The sequence below is a fragment of the Bison bison genome, unplaced genomic scaffold (genome assembly GCF_000754665.1).
Source record: "Bison bison bison isolate TAMUID 2011002044 unplaced genomic scaffold, Bison_UMD1.0 scf7180017864068, whole genome shotgun sequence".
In the NCBI taxonomy this organism is placed as follows: Eukaryota; Metazoa; Chordata; class Mammalia; order Artiodactyla; family Bovidae; genus Bison; species Bison bison.
In genome coordinates, this window is record NW_011494640.1 from 13,994,704 (window position 1) to 14,011,661 (window position 16,958).

Sequence of the window (16,958 nt, forward strand, 5' to 3'; positions counted from 1 at the left end):
TCTAGACAACTACATCAATCTTTCAACACTGTAAGTTGTACCAACTGGATGATTGATTCAAAATGTTAATAGAGGGCATACCAATGAATAAGCAATATACATAAGATAACTACCCTTCAAAATTAACAAACCAAAACCAAGCCTAGTAGATAAGAAGCTGCTGGGACAGAATTCTCTACACCAGTTCTAGAAAATGATTTTATTCACATTCAGAAAACTAAGATCATGGCATCTGGTTCCATCACTTCATGGGAAATAGATGGGGAAACAGTGGAAACAGTGTCAGACTTTATTTTTTGGGGCTTCAAAATCACTGTAGATGGTGATTGCAGCCATGAAGCTTACTCCTTGGAAGGAAAGTTATGACCAACCTAGACAGCCTATTCAAAAGCAGAGACATTACTTTGCCAACAAAGGTCCGTCTAGTCAAGGCTATGGTTTTTCCAGTAGTCATGTATGGATGTGAGAGTTGGACTATGAAGAAAGCTGAGCGCCGAAGAATTGATGCTTTTGAACTGTGGTGTTGGAGAAGACTCTTGAGAGTCCCTTGGACTGCAAGGAGATCCAACCAGTCCATTCTAAAGATCAGTCCTGGGTATTCTTTGGAAGGAATGATGCTAAAGCTGAAACTCCAGTACTCTGGCCACCTCATGAGAAGAGCTGAGTCATTGGAAAAGATTCTGATGCTGGGAGGGATTGGGGGCAGGAGGAGAAGGGATAACAAAGGATGAGATGGTTGGACGACATCACCGACTCAATGGACGTGGGTTTGGGTGAACTCCGGGAGTTGGTGATGGACAGGGAGGCCTGGCATGCTGCAGTTCATGGGGTCGCAAAGAGTCGGACACGACTGAGCGACTGAACTGAACTGATTAAATAAAATAAGAAAAAAAACCCAGAAAATTCAGAATTAAATCTAAAGAGGTTTAATATCCTTTGAGATTATCCTAGAAGGCTTCAAGGAGGAAGTGGGCAATAATGGGCAGATTTTTAACTAGTTGGGGTGTGTGTAGGGGAAGAGAGGATCATTCAAAAATACTTGTCCTTTCGGAAATTTCCAAGTGTCTTTCTCACTAAGGAATTCATCAGATCCTTGAGTTAGAGTTTAGGCTGAGAGTAGAAAGGAAAAGAAGAAAAGGCAATGAGTGGAAATATTTACCATAGGCTTTCATAAGAGTTTTCTGGTTGAAGTTTTTCATACAATTATAAAAAGAGTATTTTTGTCTCATTAAGGATGTCTTAGAAAGAAAATGCTGTTGCCTGAATACTTCATGAAGAGCAGAGTAGGCCGTGAGTCTTTCAAATGGTTTCAGAGAGTCGAAACTTGTGACAGTCAGAAGTTCTAACTCTTAGGACCTCACCCAAGGTGATGCTTGTGTAACTGTCTTTGCCAGTGCCTTCCAGGATCATCGGAGACGGGGCCAACTCCACTGTCCTGCTGGTCTCCGTCTCGGGCAGCGTGGTCCTGGTGGTTATTCTCATCGCAGCTTTTGTCATCAGCAGGAGGTAAGCACTAAAGCCACTCACTGCCCCCACCCTCTTCCCAGGTTTTCTGAGGGAGCTTTTTGTCTCCTCCACACAAAGCTGAGTCTTTTGATTAGCATCATAAACACAGCATTTGCATTGCCAACTCGCTCCTCTTTGCTTTGATCTCCCTACACCCCTGCTGGAACTGTGGGCTGGATCCTGGTGGCAGCCCTCACTGCAGAGAGTCCTAGAAAGACCCAGCTAACTCCAGGGAACCAAACTGAAAGCAGGCCATTGGGAGCCTTCTAGATTCTCTAGGCTGAAAGGTGTTATATTTATACCTCTCTTAAGCCTGGATTGATGGCCAAAGGCCAAAAAAAAACATAGAAAACTTGGACCTCAACATTGAGTTCTACCATCTGTCACCTGTGTTACTTCACGTCTCTGAGGCTTTGTTTCCTTTTTGTGAAATAGGGTAATAAAATACCTGTCTCTAAGAGCTATTGACATGAGAGTTTTGATAGGCAAAATAGATAATCCAGCACACAAGTGCTAGTTTAGCAAGATACTGGTTCATAATAACAGTAACCAAAGCAAGAAAGCAGATTCTGTGCTCCATCTTCCCTTAGGGAAAGCCAGAGACTTTTCCAGAGAGTACCCTTTGAGCGCTTTGTGAGCATGGCATTGTTCTTGGAAAAGGATCTAAAACAGCAATTACTTACTCTATGAGAGTTTGCAGTCTAACTTGGTACTTGAAAAACAGTCTCAAAAGAGAACTAGAACGAGTTTGACAGCATATTGTTTTTTGACCCAGTTTTTCTTACCTTGTCATCATCTCCACCTACTTTTAACACTGCCTGGAGCCTCCAGAAGAATGGGAGGGGTTTTGGGGGGCAGCTGCCCATCTTCAGTGTGTGTCCACATCTAGACCTTCTTTGTCTCACATGTGGGAATCTTCCCCTTCTCCAACCTTCACCCTCCCTGTGCCATCAACTGTTTGATAAGGTGGGGCTTTTAAGAGAAAATGTAGAACCCAGGATGTCAAAATGATCATCTTAATTATAAATCTTTTCATGTTACAGAAGAGGAAACTGATACTCAGAAAACTGTAGTCCTTGTCCAGAATCACCCTGTTGCTTTAGCAATAGATCTGTTACTGGACCACCACAGCCTTGCTTGGCCTCAGGCCACTGTATGTTGGCACTGTCTCTTTCTGCCTCTTTGGTTGGCCAGCTCATTGATATCAGAACACTGCCTTTGGCTATTTCCACTGGCCTGGGCCAGCCACCATGATTTTCTCTCACTTTATGGTACATTATGATTAGGACGATGACTATACATCTTCGTTTGCCTGGGTGGTTTGAGTTGTCACACGTATTTATTAATATCATGTATCTATTCTCACTCTCCAGAGTGTCCTGGAATATAGAGCTCAATCATCATCATGCTCACATCGTATAGAAAAGCTCCTTATTGAGTGTGGGCACCTGCATTTGTCATGATGTTTGTTCTTTCTGATGCACAGTCTGTTGGAATACAACACTGAATTTTGTCTTGAAGAAGTTAAATCCACCACATTCAGTCCTCTTGCTGTCGTACACTACACACAGACAGACATCTAGACATGCCCACTGCCCTCTGTGTAATAGTACACCTTAGACTTTGGAAACTTCACCTTGGCCTGAACAGAATCTGAATTCCCAGAGTTCTTTCTTCCCCATGCTTTTGGTTTTGTAAGTCATTCAAGATGGACCTCTTTCTCGTCCATTGCCATTTGACTTTGTGCATATACACGTGCCGGGCTCGTACACACATGAAAACTACACGCCTTAATCTATGTCTGTCTGACAGCAGGGCTGATAGAGCAGGATGAGAAGTATATTGAAAGTACATCGGCATTTGCTTTCGGTATTATATATTTCTGCGTTTGAAATTTTTACAGTGTATATAAAAACTTCTGTCATTGGAAAATAAAGATGTGGAGTGGGTTGCCATTCCCTTCTCCAGGGAATCTTCCTGACCCAGGGATTGAATCTGGGTCTCCAGCATTGCAGGCAGATTCTTTACTGTTTGAGCCACCAGGGAAGCTCTTTTACTTTCATTACATATTTCTATATTTGAAGTTTTCACATTGTATATAAACTACTTGTGTCATTGGAAAATAAAGACGTTTAAAAGTCTAAAAGAGGAATAAAATCATTCATTACTGCCACCTCAAAAAAATACTTAACTGAAATTCAACTCCCCAGAATGCTCAGAACCATGTGAGATAACACTTGCTTATAGAAAGTAGAAAGGGAACGACAGAGGATGAGATGGTTGGATGGCATCACCAAATCAATGGACATGAGTTTGAACAAATTCCAGGAGATGGTGAAGGCCAGGGAAGCCTAGTGTGCTGCAGTCCATGGGGTGGCAAAGAGTCAGACATGACTGAGCAACTGAACAACAACAATCTCATCTTGAGTCTTAACCAAAATTTTGGTTGGGAGAATTCTCTAGTTGTAGTCTAGATTTCTTTTAGCATGACTTTCTTTGTTTGTTTTTTGCATTTTAAGTTGCCCTAAATACAGCAGTCAGACGGGAATAATTAGAAATAGTTCACCTCGTTATAAGTGTGTTTTTTTCCTTATGCTCTTCTTTGACAAAAAAAGAAAAAGGAAAAGCAGATGAAAATGTAATGCAGGAAGACAAGTTTATTAAAATCTGTAGCTATAGAAAATAGCATCACAAGCTTGATGACTTAATTTCCTTTCTGCTTTTATTGAACACTTTATTATTTAAGGCAGGATTGATCGAATTTCCAATTATGAGTCCCCACCTTAGAGAATTGAGCCTGTCAAGTTACCCAGCCATGATTCCTGTACCTTCTTCCCCATTTAAAAAAAATAAGTCACTTCCCAAGGCTGATAAACACTGCTTGGTGATTGGTCCTCAATGGATCACTTTTTAGAAAATGAAATGTCAACCCTTTGGCCTCCTATTGATTCTTCTTTAGTGTCAGACATAAAGCTGTCAGGGAAAGGCTGCCTGGAGCCAGGTAGCTGACAGGCTTTGCAGTGGCGGGTGCACACTCAGCTGATTCTTTTCCGCGTGCAGGCTGTGTGCTCTGTCGTGATGACCGTAGATGTTTGAATGGAATAAGATCAGGTGAGGAGAAAGGAGACAGGTACAGTGCAGACCAAAATCTGGTCCCTGCTTTTAAGTGAGAGTACAAATGAAAGATGGTACATGGTATGCCTGAAACCCACGCTGCAGTCAGCCATCTGGGAAAGGAACAGATAAAACATCCTTGCCTGGAAAAGGATGGGGCTGCTTCTTGCCTCCTAGAGCCAAAGATGCAAAGTAAAAGTGTCAGTTGATCGGACACTTTGTGATCCCATGGACTGTAACTTGGCAGACTACTCTGTTCATGGAATTCTCCAGCCAAGAACACTGGAGTGGGTGGCCATTCTCTTCTCCAGGGGATCTTCCCAACCCAGGGATCGAAGCTGGGTCTCCTGCATTGTGGACAGATTCTTAACCATCTGAGCCACCAGGGAAGCCCTGGATGGTTGATAGCAATTTGGATGCAAGAGATGTTACCGCTGATACAGTGGCTCCCCATACCCTCGTGTCTCCTATGATGACAGGGGAGGTTAAAGATGTAAATGAGCAGAGACCCACACAGTGACAAAAATTTTAGTCCTTATGATTAGCTCAAAGAAAAATGCTAGTTTGTCATTAAAAAAAAAAAATGTCCTCAGGCTCATAGCCAGTGTCTTGCTAGTTTTTTTTTTTTACTATATAACAATTGTTTTTTATTTCACTGTATTTACTTTATACTGAGAAGCCTGAGCTTTAGGCAAATCAGAGTTAATCTCTGATTTCTCCAATGAGAAGATCCACTTTTTCCGTTTGACCAACTTGGAAATGTAAACATTTGGGGATCTCAGTGAAAATATCAGACTTCAAAGTTTATACATTTTATTTATTTAAAATGATATACAGAATACATTGACTTAGACCTATTATATGTTTTTACCATCCACATTATGTTGAGGAAATTAACTTACATTTTTTATAAGCATCTTTGATCAGTGTCTTCCTGTGTCACTTATCATATAAGTTATAATTTAAGGATTCTGTCAGCTTTTCAGAGCATGTAATTATATCTACCATCTGGGGTTGTTAGAGGTGCAGCATTTCTTGTATTTATGTGATGTTGTCCCTAGAAATCTTCTCCTAGACCGCATATGTACATTCCATTAGCAACATGGCACCATTTCTTTATACTCCTGTGGGTGTCCATTTGTGATTGCCACAGTGTAACTGCTTTATTGCTTTTAAAATTGATTTTTGACTGTTAGCAATGACATCATAAAATACAATCATAAGGTCATAACCTCAGGACTAATGATCCTAGTGACTGACTGTGTTAAATTTCTGTGACAACTCCCCCCACCCTTTTGTGTTAATGACTTCATCAGTTTACCTCCAGAAGTGTCCTGAATAGTCTTAATTTAGGTTGCTTTAGGTTAGTGTGTCTTCCCCAAATAGTATTTTTTGTTTGTTTGTTTAGTATGTATGAGAAACACTTTAAGAAAGGACTGAAATGCAAGATGAGCCCTTCTTTTCTAAAGGACAGTTTGGTGATCAGACACAAGTATTGCCTGATAACCAGCCATAGGTGGTTTTTATACTGATATTCTGATCATTGCTAGTGCTGCTGGGTTTCTAGTTATGTTAGGGTTATAAAGTACCCCTCTTACCTGAATTTAAAAAAAAATAGTGAATTGATTTTTTTTTTTTTTTTGATTGCCCTGGGTCTTCGTTGCTGTGCACAGACTTCTCTAGTTACAGAGAGTGGGGGCCACTCTTTAGTTGCAGTGCTTGGGCTTCTCATTGCCCTGGCTTCTCCTGTTGCAGCACATGGGCTCTAGGCACAAGGCCTTCGGTAGTTGCAGGATGTGGGCTCAGTAGTTGTGGTGCGTGGGCTTAATTGCTCCCAGGCATGTGAGATCTTCCCAGATCAGGGACGGAGTCCGGGTCCCCTGCATTGGCAGGCAGATTCTTATCCTGTGTACCACCAAGGAAGTTCAGTAATGAATTGATGTTAAGAAAAAAATGAAATGGCTGTGGCACAATTTGTAAACAAGGGACACGGATGGCTCAGGGTACAAAATTGCTGGCATCTTGTATGTTAAGAATTTGAGGCTTGGAGAAGAGGTTAAACAATTAACTACAGAAGGTCACACAGCTAGTTAGTTGCTTGATCAGAACAGGAGTCCATCTCTCCTGACTTCCAATATTGCGTCTAGACAGATTATGTTAATGTCTTCTGAACTGGAAAATAGACCTACATCAAATGCTAATGTTGACAGTTGTAGCGAACCAGAGCTTCAGGAGTCTCCTCCATGATGTGATGTTGGTACATTTCTGTTTTGTGATTTAATGTGTTTCTAATGCATTGCTATTAAGAAGTCAGACTTTGCAAGTTGGTGTTGTATTCTGAAGGTTACAGTTTTCCTCTTTGGAGCTGAAACTCTTTTCATAATGCTAAAACAGTTACCATTCAGTCTCTATCTATCTCTCCTGGTGTCCTAATTGGAATATTATGATCACATAAGAATGAATACACTTAAATGTTAGCCTAAATTGGCTCTGATGAAGTCGTGTAAATTTCTACAATTAGGGGGCAGATGGTACTGCGGGAACATTTCTAAACAACTTGTGTGCAATCGTTCGGTTCACTTCCACCCATTTCAAAATGTTGCTTGTGAAGAGCATTTAGCCATCATTTGGTGCAGGAACAATGACAGCTTAAGGAAGGGGAAAAAGAAGGATGACTTCGATGAATCTTCGTGGGTGATGCCATTAAACGCTGGAAAGGGTCCTCCTGGAGCCATGCTAGTTATTACATTGCTTTATCTTCTTTAATTTGCACTTTAGCTGAATAAATTACTTACCTTTTGCTAATTAGTTTTGGAACAGTGAACTCCATCAATCAAATCTGTCGACTCGATCAGGGAAGTTAGTATTTTCATAAAAGTGGGGTGTATATTGGGCCCTGCCACACTTCCCTCCACTATTTTGTTGGTTTTATCGGATAGTTGAGGAGCCAGGAGCAACGTGTTGGTTGAGGGGGCAGCACCAGGGGCTCCTGCTGTTCCTGGACACTGTCTGTTAATACCCCAATTCCAGTGGGCTTATTCACAGCTTTCAAAGTTTCACCTGCAGACAAGTCCCTTTAACTTAGTTGAAAGGTTTTATATTTCCTTCTGGAGCATTCACTCATAAACCACTCCCCTCTTTACCAATTTTTTTTTCTTTTTTTTTGGTTTGTTTTTTTAATCAGCTTGCCCACATCTCAATAATTAGAAAATCTTCCACAAAGGTTCCCTTCTGTCATTCAGGTGATCTGCCTCAGATGTCAATTTCGCACCCTTTTAGATGGGTGTGGTTTCCTGTGGGCTGGCTGACCCAGTGATAAGCTCCAGTGGGCTTTCTTTCTCTGGACAATAACGGACACATTGTCCTACCCTGAACCAAAGGAGAAAGGGTCATCAGGTGACAAAGGGAGAGCAGGACTCAGGCTTTTTAGTTCTCAAGGTATTATTAAGTAGCTAATAGGCTACAATTAGCCTTTGAACAGTAATCCTTGTGTTTCTTTGTCAGCATTCCTTGTACTCCACTAGAGACTTTTCCAAGTAACACTCCAAGTAAAGTTTCTTTAAAAATACACCTTCTCTTCTAATTTACTTCCTCCTTCTGTGTTTAGAAGTATGAGGAAGGGACTGGCAGGTCAACCTTATAATGAATGATTCTTGCCGTTTTGCATTGCCTCTGGCTTTGCACAGATTTCATGAATGTGTTGATGGAAATCAGCACTCCTAGGCTTCTTGAGACTTCTTTCTTCTGGTATCTATCAGGGTTTTTGACGAACTCACTGACAGTTTAAAGTTGGGACAAAAGCTTCCTTGCACAATGCATTTTTGTTTCTTTTTCTTTAAAGGAAAGAAATTCAGATCAGTTTCTTGATCTAAAGTGGTTTAAAAGATATACTTGTAATTTTAGATAATGCTTTTAGGAGCTCTGATAAGATACAATCTCCCAGGCTGGCAGGGCCCTATCGCACCCTTGGGACCTAGCCACGCGTTTCCCTGACATAAAATGTTTTCATAGTCCCTGACCTAACACGCTTGTATTTCCTTTAAAAGGAGAGGAAAGGGGGGAGGCTTGGAGGGAACCACATCTTTCATACAAGCGTCTGATTTCAGGTTGTTTAAACCTGTTTAGCTTCTTTGATGAAGCGATGGCTTTTGAGAGCAAGTGGAATCCAATTTAAGTGGGTTTACTGATATGAAATGTGCTATTACGTATAATTAACTCTCACCAGATATCATCATGTAACTTCATCTCCACTATGAGAGGCAGTGAGCTGGATGTGGCAGACACGCTCCTATATTTGCTGGAGAGTCATGGGTGAATGACTTGCCCGTCTGCCTCCATCGTTCACATCTGTACAGTGGGACTGAGTGTGTGTCTATCTGCCGGACTGCTTTCATTGGATTGTTAAGAAGATGCAATGAAATAACAGATGTGAAGGTTCTTTTAAAGGTTAAATGCAAAGTGAAAATGCAAGCTGCTATTTAAGACTGAACAACTTGCCTTCAAAGTGAACTCTAGTAACTTCTAGAGGTCTGAGGTCTGTGTTTACTAAGCTGGTCCCTGCTTTGCAAACAGTTAGGGGAGGAGATAATATGTGTAATGAGAGCACTTTGAAAAGTTAAATGCAGTGTAAAAAGGCAAGGTATTATTATTTGCAAGGGAATTATACACACGGAGAAACATCTGTAGGCTCCGAGGGTCTGATTGCAGAGCTGGTTCCTGCATTGCTGACAATTTGGAGAGGAATGTGGATGAGGAGCTGGGATACGTGACTGTGATTGGGCTGTTCTCTGGTCTGTGTGGCCCCCTTTCTTCCATGAGCATCCTGCCCTTCTCAGCTTGTTCAAAGTGCAGGGGTTCAGGTTATCGGATTCAGACAGGACCACACTGCTTCGACCCTCCATGGCCATCAGGGAATCCTTTGTCACCACAGAGCTTCAGTTTCCACATATGTAAGAGTCTTGACTGACCTCATCTTTAAAGTGCTAAGAAAATTACAAGATGATTATAAACTGCAATGTAAACTTGACATTTTTGACTAAAACATAAATGCACATGTTTTATTTACTAATGTGGTCTCATTTCCCAACTTTAGAGAGCTCTAATATCAACTGAGTTGATTTTCCAGTTTATTTAATATATATACCTGTAGACACGGGGTATCTAGTGGTGCTAGTGGTAAAGGACCCACCTGCCAGTGCAGGAGACCTAAGAGATGCGGGTTCAATCCCTGGGTCGAGAATATCCCTTGGAGGAGGGCATGGCAACCCATTCCAGTATTCTTGCCTGGAAAATCCCATGGACAGAGGAGCCTAACGGGCTACAATCCATAGGGTTGCAAAGAGTTGGACAGGACTAAAAAAACTTAGCATGCACACATGCCTGCACACATGGACACATGTGTATATGTATAATGTATCAAGATTACCGAGTAAAGATTTATATATACTCAAGGTTTCTTTTTCCCAAGATTTTTTATAACCAAGTCAGATATCACTCCTATGGGACATTGAGTAGAATGCCAACTGTAGGACCATACACTGTTTTTTAGAAAAAAGAATTAGCTACAAATGGAAACTTATTTTTACTCTTGCAGTATTTTCTACAAACTCTTAAGGAATACAATCCAGTATGAAGCAAATATTTACCTCTTAAATTGTCATTAATAATTTAGGAATTTGTATGCAGCAATTGAAGCCAATAACCACGAAACTATTGTTTTAAGGATATCATATAGCACGATAATGAGATAATGAGGTTTTGTGTGTGTTTGTGTGGTAGTGGTTACTGTGGTGAAAGCAAGAGGGCTTACTGTTGCTTATCACATACTGACCGTTATTGCCTTGTGCAGAATTCACCAAGGGAAACTTATTTTTTGTTTAACTTTTTATTTTGTTTTGTAGTATAGACGATTAACAATGTTGGGACAGCTTCAGGTGGACAGCAAAGGGACTCAGCCATATATATGTTTCATTCTCCCCCAAACTCCCCTCTTATCCAGGCTGTCACATAATATTGAGCAGAGTTCCCTGTGCTATACAATAGGTCATTGTTAGTTAGCCATTTTCAATGTAGCACTATTTACACGTCGATACCAAACTTAGAGAAACTAAGTGGGGAAATTATGTGTGGGGAAATTAGCCAGTAAATTATAATCTATCTTCAATACAATAAATTTCACCTGAAGATTTAAAATTCTAATTATATTATAAAATATTTTCTTTATCACCTCAGTTTAATACTGTGGTTAAGAGTAGAGACTCTGGACTCTGCTTGTATTCGAAACCATTATTTACTATTAATATCAAGGTGACAAGTTATTCACCGTATTATTTTACCTCCCATAAACCTCAGTTTTCTCATCTGTGAAATGTGTATACTACCTGACTTATGGTAGCAAAGAACTTGTGGTTTACAGCTTCTGAAAATATATATATTTTTTATCTTTTAATAGACGGAGTAAATACAGTAAAGCAAAACAAGAAGCAGATGAAGAGAAACATTTGAACCAAGGTACAGAAAATTGGGATAAAAGTAATTTTATTTTTAGAGCATTTCTTGTGTTTTCAGTTTAGAAATGTCTAAATAATATTCGTTTGGCTATTAATATTGTATTCTGTTCATGGAATTATCCAAATAATATACTTCAGCATATCTAACTAAAATAGGTGATTGGTGTTTGTTTAAGGTGAGATTAAAGATGGAGATTGGGGAATTTCCTTAAATGCTTTTTTCCCTTATTTTATGCTCCACCCTGAAAAAGTTTTGGTAGCTGGCTCAGTTTTGTAGCTTGGTGGCAAGATTTAACAGGTAACAATTTTTCCGAAGTTAACATTTTGGGAACAAATACAACAAGGAATTGAACACACACGGCAGAATTTGTGCTGTGGAAATCGAGACTGTCAATATTTCTTTAGTGGACTTTAGTTATTTTGATGTTCCAAGTGGCTCCAAAGAGTAAATTCAAAGAATTGAATGACTTGAGGAAGATAGAAGACTGAAGTGGACAGTGGTTAGTGACTCTTCAGGAGTACCATCCAGTAGAACTTGCTGAGGTGATGGTAGGTCTTTATCTGCACCATCCAATTCATTAGCCAGTGACCACACACTGAAAAGCAGCTAGTCATGAATGAGGAAGTGAATTTTAAATTTCATTTAATTTTAAGTAATTTACATTTAAATAGTACCAAGTGGTTAATAGCTACCCTGTTAGCAGGGGATGGGGCAGGAAGAATAATTTTGAGAAAGATTTTTTTGGCTAGAGCATACCAAGTGATGAAGGGTCATGGAGTAGCCAGTAATTTTCCCTTTGTTCATCTTGTTCCTTTGCTAAAACCACACTTTCTCATTTGCATGCAGTATATATTTTTAATAACAAAAATAATGTAATTTTTTTTTTTTTGAGATGAGAACAAAACTGACAGTCTTGGGAAATCAAAGGGATCGGGCCAACCCGTATCCTACATCTCTCAGTGCCCCAAAGCTCCAGGAGCTCCAAAAGGGAGAGGCAAGGTGTGAATGCCAGTGGAAAGTTCCCACTAATTTCTAATGCATCTTGTCCCAGACATCTCTGGCTGCCTAAGTGCTCACATTCTGAATTCAGCTTACAAGTGACTATAGGGTGTGGCTGAATTACCCTTCCTGGTATTCAAAGCATTCATGATTCAGCTACAGTATTTTCTTCAGCAGAAGCGTCCAGGTGAAATTCAGTGTCTTTACTTACAGCACCTTCTTTCCAAAACTGAATAAAAGTGGAACTCCAATATAGAGTTTGCATTTTCAAATCAACTAGTAGATTAATTATCCCTCTTGTCCATTTAACCTAGGTTTAGTTTGTTTACTGTTATCAATTGTTGGTGGATATGGGGCAAAACGTGACAGCTTGTAGCACGACCATTTGAAACAGTTTCTGTATCTTCCCTAAGGGAAGAAAGCTGGAGATAGTGGACAGGACTTGAGCAGCTGATTGGGACAATATATATTTTTAAGTCATTTTTGTTGATTTCAATTATTTATTTATTTGTTGGCTGTGCCACATGGCTTTCGGGAATCTTAGTTCTCCAACCAGGGATCAAACCCTCACCGCCTGCGCTGGAAGCATGGAGTCCTAACCACTGGACCACCAGGGAAGTCCCCAGGACAACAATGTTTAGCTAACACATTCCAAATTCCCTTATGGAGACTCTCTTTCCCTCCGTGGGATAGGTGGTTTTTTTTAAAAATTTCATCCTTGAAGTGTGAAGGCGTTCCAGGAACTCTGTAGAGCTACAGCCTCTTACGTAGCAAACAATTCTCGTTTACCTGCTAACAAAACATAGAGCGAGACTTTAAACATTTTCCTATGCTATTTTTCTCATGCTAAGAAAACTGTTCCTGTGCCGAGTATTTTTAGATCCAGAGCACTTCAGTTTGTTAGTGGTTCCTGAAAAGTGTTCCGGCTTCCCAGGTGGCGCTAGTGGTAAAGAACCCACCTGCTAATGCAGAAGATGTAGGAGAGGCAGGTTCGATCCCTGGGTCAGGAAGATCCCCTGGAGGATGGTATGGCAACCCACTCCAGTATTTTTGCTTGGAGAATCCCATGGACAGAGGAGCCTGGTGGGCTACAGTCCGTAGCATCACAAAGAGTCAGACATGACTAAAGCAACTTAGCATGCATGCAGAGAAGTGTCTTGCCAATCTTTTGCATGTCTGTTACTCAGGTGTTAGAACTTATGTGGATCCCTTTACGTACGAAGATCCCAACCAAGCAGTTAGAGAATTTGCCAAAGAAATTGACGCATCGTGCATTAAGATTGAAAAAGTCATAGGAGTTGGTAAGTCTGTATCTATAAGCCTGTTTTCTTTGTAATATTAAATATAGATATATGTGGATTATATAAAGGCTTATGAATATACTGTGTGTGCCTATATATGTAAATAGCTGTGTACCTGAAATTTCCTTAATCTACATAAAACACCAGCACAGTGCTAATAAACACTCCACAAATGCTAGCTATAGTTCTTTCACTTTTGATGTGTTTCTGGTTCAGAGTCAATTCTTTTTCTCTCTCAAAGGTGAATTTGGTGAAGTATGCAGTGGGCGTCTCAAAGTGCCTGGCAAAAGAGAAATCTATGTGGCTATCAAGACACTGAAAGCTGGATATACAGACAAGCAGAGAAGGGACTTCTTAAGCGAGGCCAGCATCATGGGACAGTTTGATCACCCGAATATCATTCACTTGGAAGGAGTTGTCACCAAATGTACGTGGGTTGCTCCCTTTACAAAGCCAAGTTAGAAGTTACTGGCAAATTAAACACACATTTTCTTTCCAGGGAAATGACAGATGGAACAGACCCACTGATTGCTAATAGGAGGAAATCAGTGCAGGACAAGTCATTAATCTTGTAGTCAGTTCTAAATGGGTCTGTGGTGTAGGCTGATACTCTATTTCCAAAGCAGCTTGTGTGAGATTTTAGCAAAATTAATATTGCAGATTTTTAGTATGCCTCGCCATCTTTCAAATGTTTGCTAGACCAAACTGATTGTCACAGGGTAGGCGCAAGCAGATGGTAAGCAAAATAAATTTTAAGTACTTTTCCTATAAAACACTACAGAACTTCGCCACACCTTGTGCTTGAAGCTTTGGTTCCAGATGCAAGGAGTGCATCCTGGAAATCTGTTATATTGGGGGATTTGCTTGTCTGCTCGGCCTGATTTATGGTAGTTGCAGTTCAGCACCTATTTCCAGTAACACCTGGTTGAACCTTCCTTTTTTTAGTCCATTAGCATTTGCTGAGCCCATGAACCACGCTTCAGTTAAAATACGACACAGCTCAACAGATGCATTTTGCGAGGCAAACCCTGAATACGTCTGTAAGGCTGGCTAAGACCCACTTATAAAGCACCACATGAACAGGGCAGGTGAAATGGTTCCTATTGAAGGTGGCTATATTCCAGAAGTCTTAGTACCTACTACAGTTACTACAAGTCAAGGATCGTGTAAGCCTGGGGCTATGTCTTCAGGAAGCCAGTGTACCATTTGATTCCAGGTGCCTAGGAAAAGCGTCCTCCATCAACTGGTGCAGAGTGGTGGCTGCAGTGGGTGAAGTGGGGGTGATTTAAGGAGTATAAACACTGGACATTAGGTCTGGGGCAAAGAGGTCAATAACGTGCAAGGGTACACAATCTTTAGGCAGGGAAAATAAGGAATTACTAGAAAGTTGTGGAAAATATACATTCATTTAGGGGTCCTCAGACTTAAACATATATCAGACTTCTGGAAAACTCATTGAAACACTTTCTTGGACCTCATCCTCAGAGGTTTGGTTCAGTGGTTAGGGGCCCATGAGCTCACGATCTAAAGAGCTCAAGGTCAACCATGCTGTAGTCCCGGGGACCACATTTTGAGTCTCTTTGGCCTAGTGACCAAAGATTTGCACACCATCTTCTGCTAGTAAATTGTGAGGTGTTGACTGGTTACTCAAGCTCTCTGTTTCCTCATCTGTAAAATAGAGATAAAAATAGAACTTGCCTTACAAGGTTGTTTTGAATGAAATATTTAGGGTGAATGGCATAATGCTTATATAGCAAATTAAAGAAAAAAAAAAATTCAGTGTTAACTGGTATTATTATGTCTTAAGAAGTACATCTTTCCCCCAGCTTTGGAATCCTTTAAAAAGGAACCTTGGTGCTAAGGGTATATAATTTTCCACCTAAGGTGAAGGCTATAATTAGCATAGAATAGCTCTATTTGCTTTTTAAGATTAGTTTTACAGACAGCATTTTTTTTTTTTTTGTAGCCAGTGGCCTCTGGGCTTGCCCGGAGCCCTTCACTTCTTTAATTAAAAGATAACATTCCCTTTAAATACTTCTGCAGGTCCATTTTCTCACAAGGAGGCTCTGTTCAGCTTGGGGTGTTTTTCCTGGGGCAGACAGTGATTTTTGTAGCACCTCTGCAGAAGAGAGAAAAAACAGGGGATCTTTGTGCTAAAATCCCACCGTGCCTCTCTAAAACCCGTAGCTATTACAGCTGTAACTGTTATAAACGACTGGATGCATTTGCATAATGCAGTTGTCGCTGAATTAAAATGATTTAAAATTTCCACCAGAGGAGCTATCCCCTTCCCCCACCCCTCCCCTCCCACCTCTCCCTTCCCCATGACATCCCTGCCTGTTCTGGGGATGGGTATGCCTCCACCCAGGAGTCCAACTGGGACCCATTTTATAAGCCCCTCTGTGCCGATGCAGACATTCATCTTTATTTATCTTGTAGTGCTCATAGATTCTGACAAATGGATACTTTTAATAAACAGGAAAAGGAATGTAGAAAAATTGTGAAGATGATGCCAACTGTCAGATTAGGGAGGTGTAAGGGTGAAAAGGTGAAGTGAGAGTCTGAGTTCCTTGAGTAACTTTGTAAATGGACAGAGACTATAAATTCTCGCCACTACCCCCCTCTCTTTAGAACCTTGTGCTGTCTTCCCCGCATTTCCAGAGGGGCCTGGTGAAACGGAAGTAGGTGTTAATGTACCGCCAGGGGAATCACCCTTTCTCATGAGTTGACAAAGTAGTATTTGATTGAGGCAGGTTCATTAAAACTCATTTAGATGAATTTTTTCTGTGTGGTCACGGATATAGAGGGTCAGTGAGTCTAAGGACTCAGGGCTTCCTATTTATATTGACAGAGGATGGCAAGGCAGTCAGGGACCTCTCCCAGCAGCCAAGGGAAAAGAGAATAGAAGTGGTTTTATTCATCCTTTAGTCTACACTGAGATTCCTGCTTCTTCTGTCTGCTTTCCTTCATCCCTTGTAAATAAAACGTCCAAGGTGTTGTTTCCTAATTCAACATGTTTGCCTTGGAAAGATTTCTTCGGCACAATACCCAATGCATAACCAAAAAACAAATTGATAAATGGGACTTCACTGGTATTAAAAACTTCTGCTCTTCTAAAATTTGGCCTTTGAAATGAAGACATATTCCCTTTCCCTATGCCAGTAGAGAGTCTAATTTGATAGGGGTAGGGTGGAAAATGTATCCATTTAGAATAATTCTGGGGACTTTCTGGCAATGACACATCCCAGTCCAGTTTCCATGATTAAGTCATAACCACAAGGACAACAATGAGTATTTTTGATAAGTCAAAAATTAGTTTGATTTATCAAACTAATATTTTATTTCCCTCCCAGGGACTCTCTTCTATTCTCTTTGCTTTACCCCTGCTGCTGCTGCTGCTAAGTCGCTTCAGTCCTGTCTGACTCTGTGCGACCCCATAGACAGCAGCCCACCAGGCTCCCCCGTCCCTGGGATTCTCCAGGCAAGAACACTAGAGTGGGTTGCCATTTCCTTCTCCAATGCATGAAC

General features: G+C 40.7%; 1 protein-coding gene across 3 annotated transcripts in view; it reads left to right on the forward strand.

Annotated features, from left to right (window-relative positions):
* The window catches only part of EPHA4 (EPH receptor A4), a 162,403-nt gene that overhangs the window by 123,296 nt on the left and 22,149 nt on the right, over nt 1-16,958 (forward strand). For 2 of the 3 annotated variants that reach the window (XM_010837075.1, XM_010837076.1), the window contains exons 8-11: nt 1,395-1,506; nt 11,072-11,130; nt 13,317-13,430; nt 13,672-13,857. In XM_010837075.1, the coding sequence (XP_010835377.1) occupies nt 1,395-1,506; nt 11,072-11,130; nt 13,317-13,430; nt 13,672-13,857 (471 nt within the window). The other variant, XM_010837077.1, reaches the window with a different exon arrangement.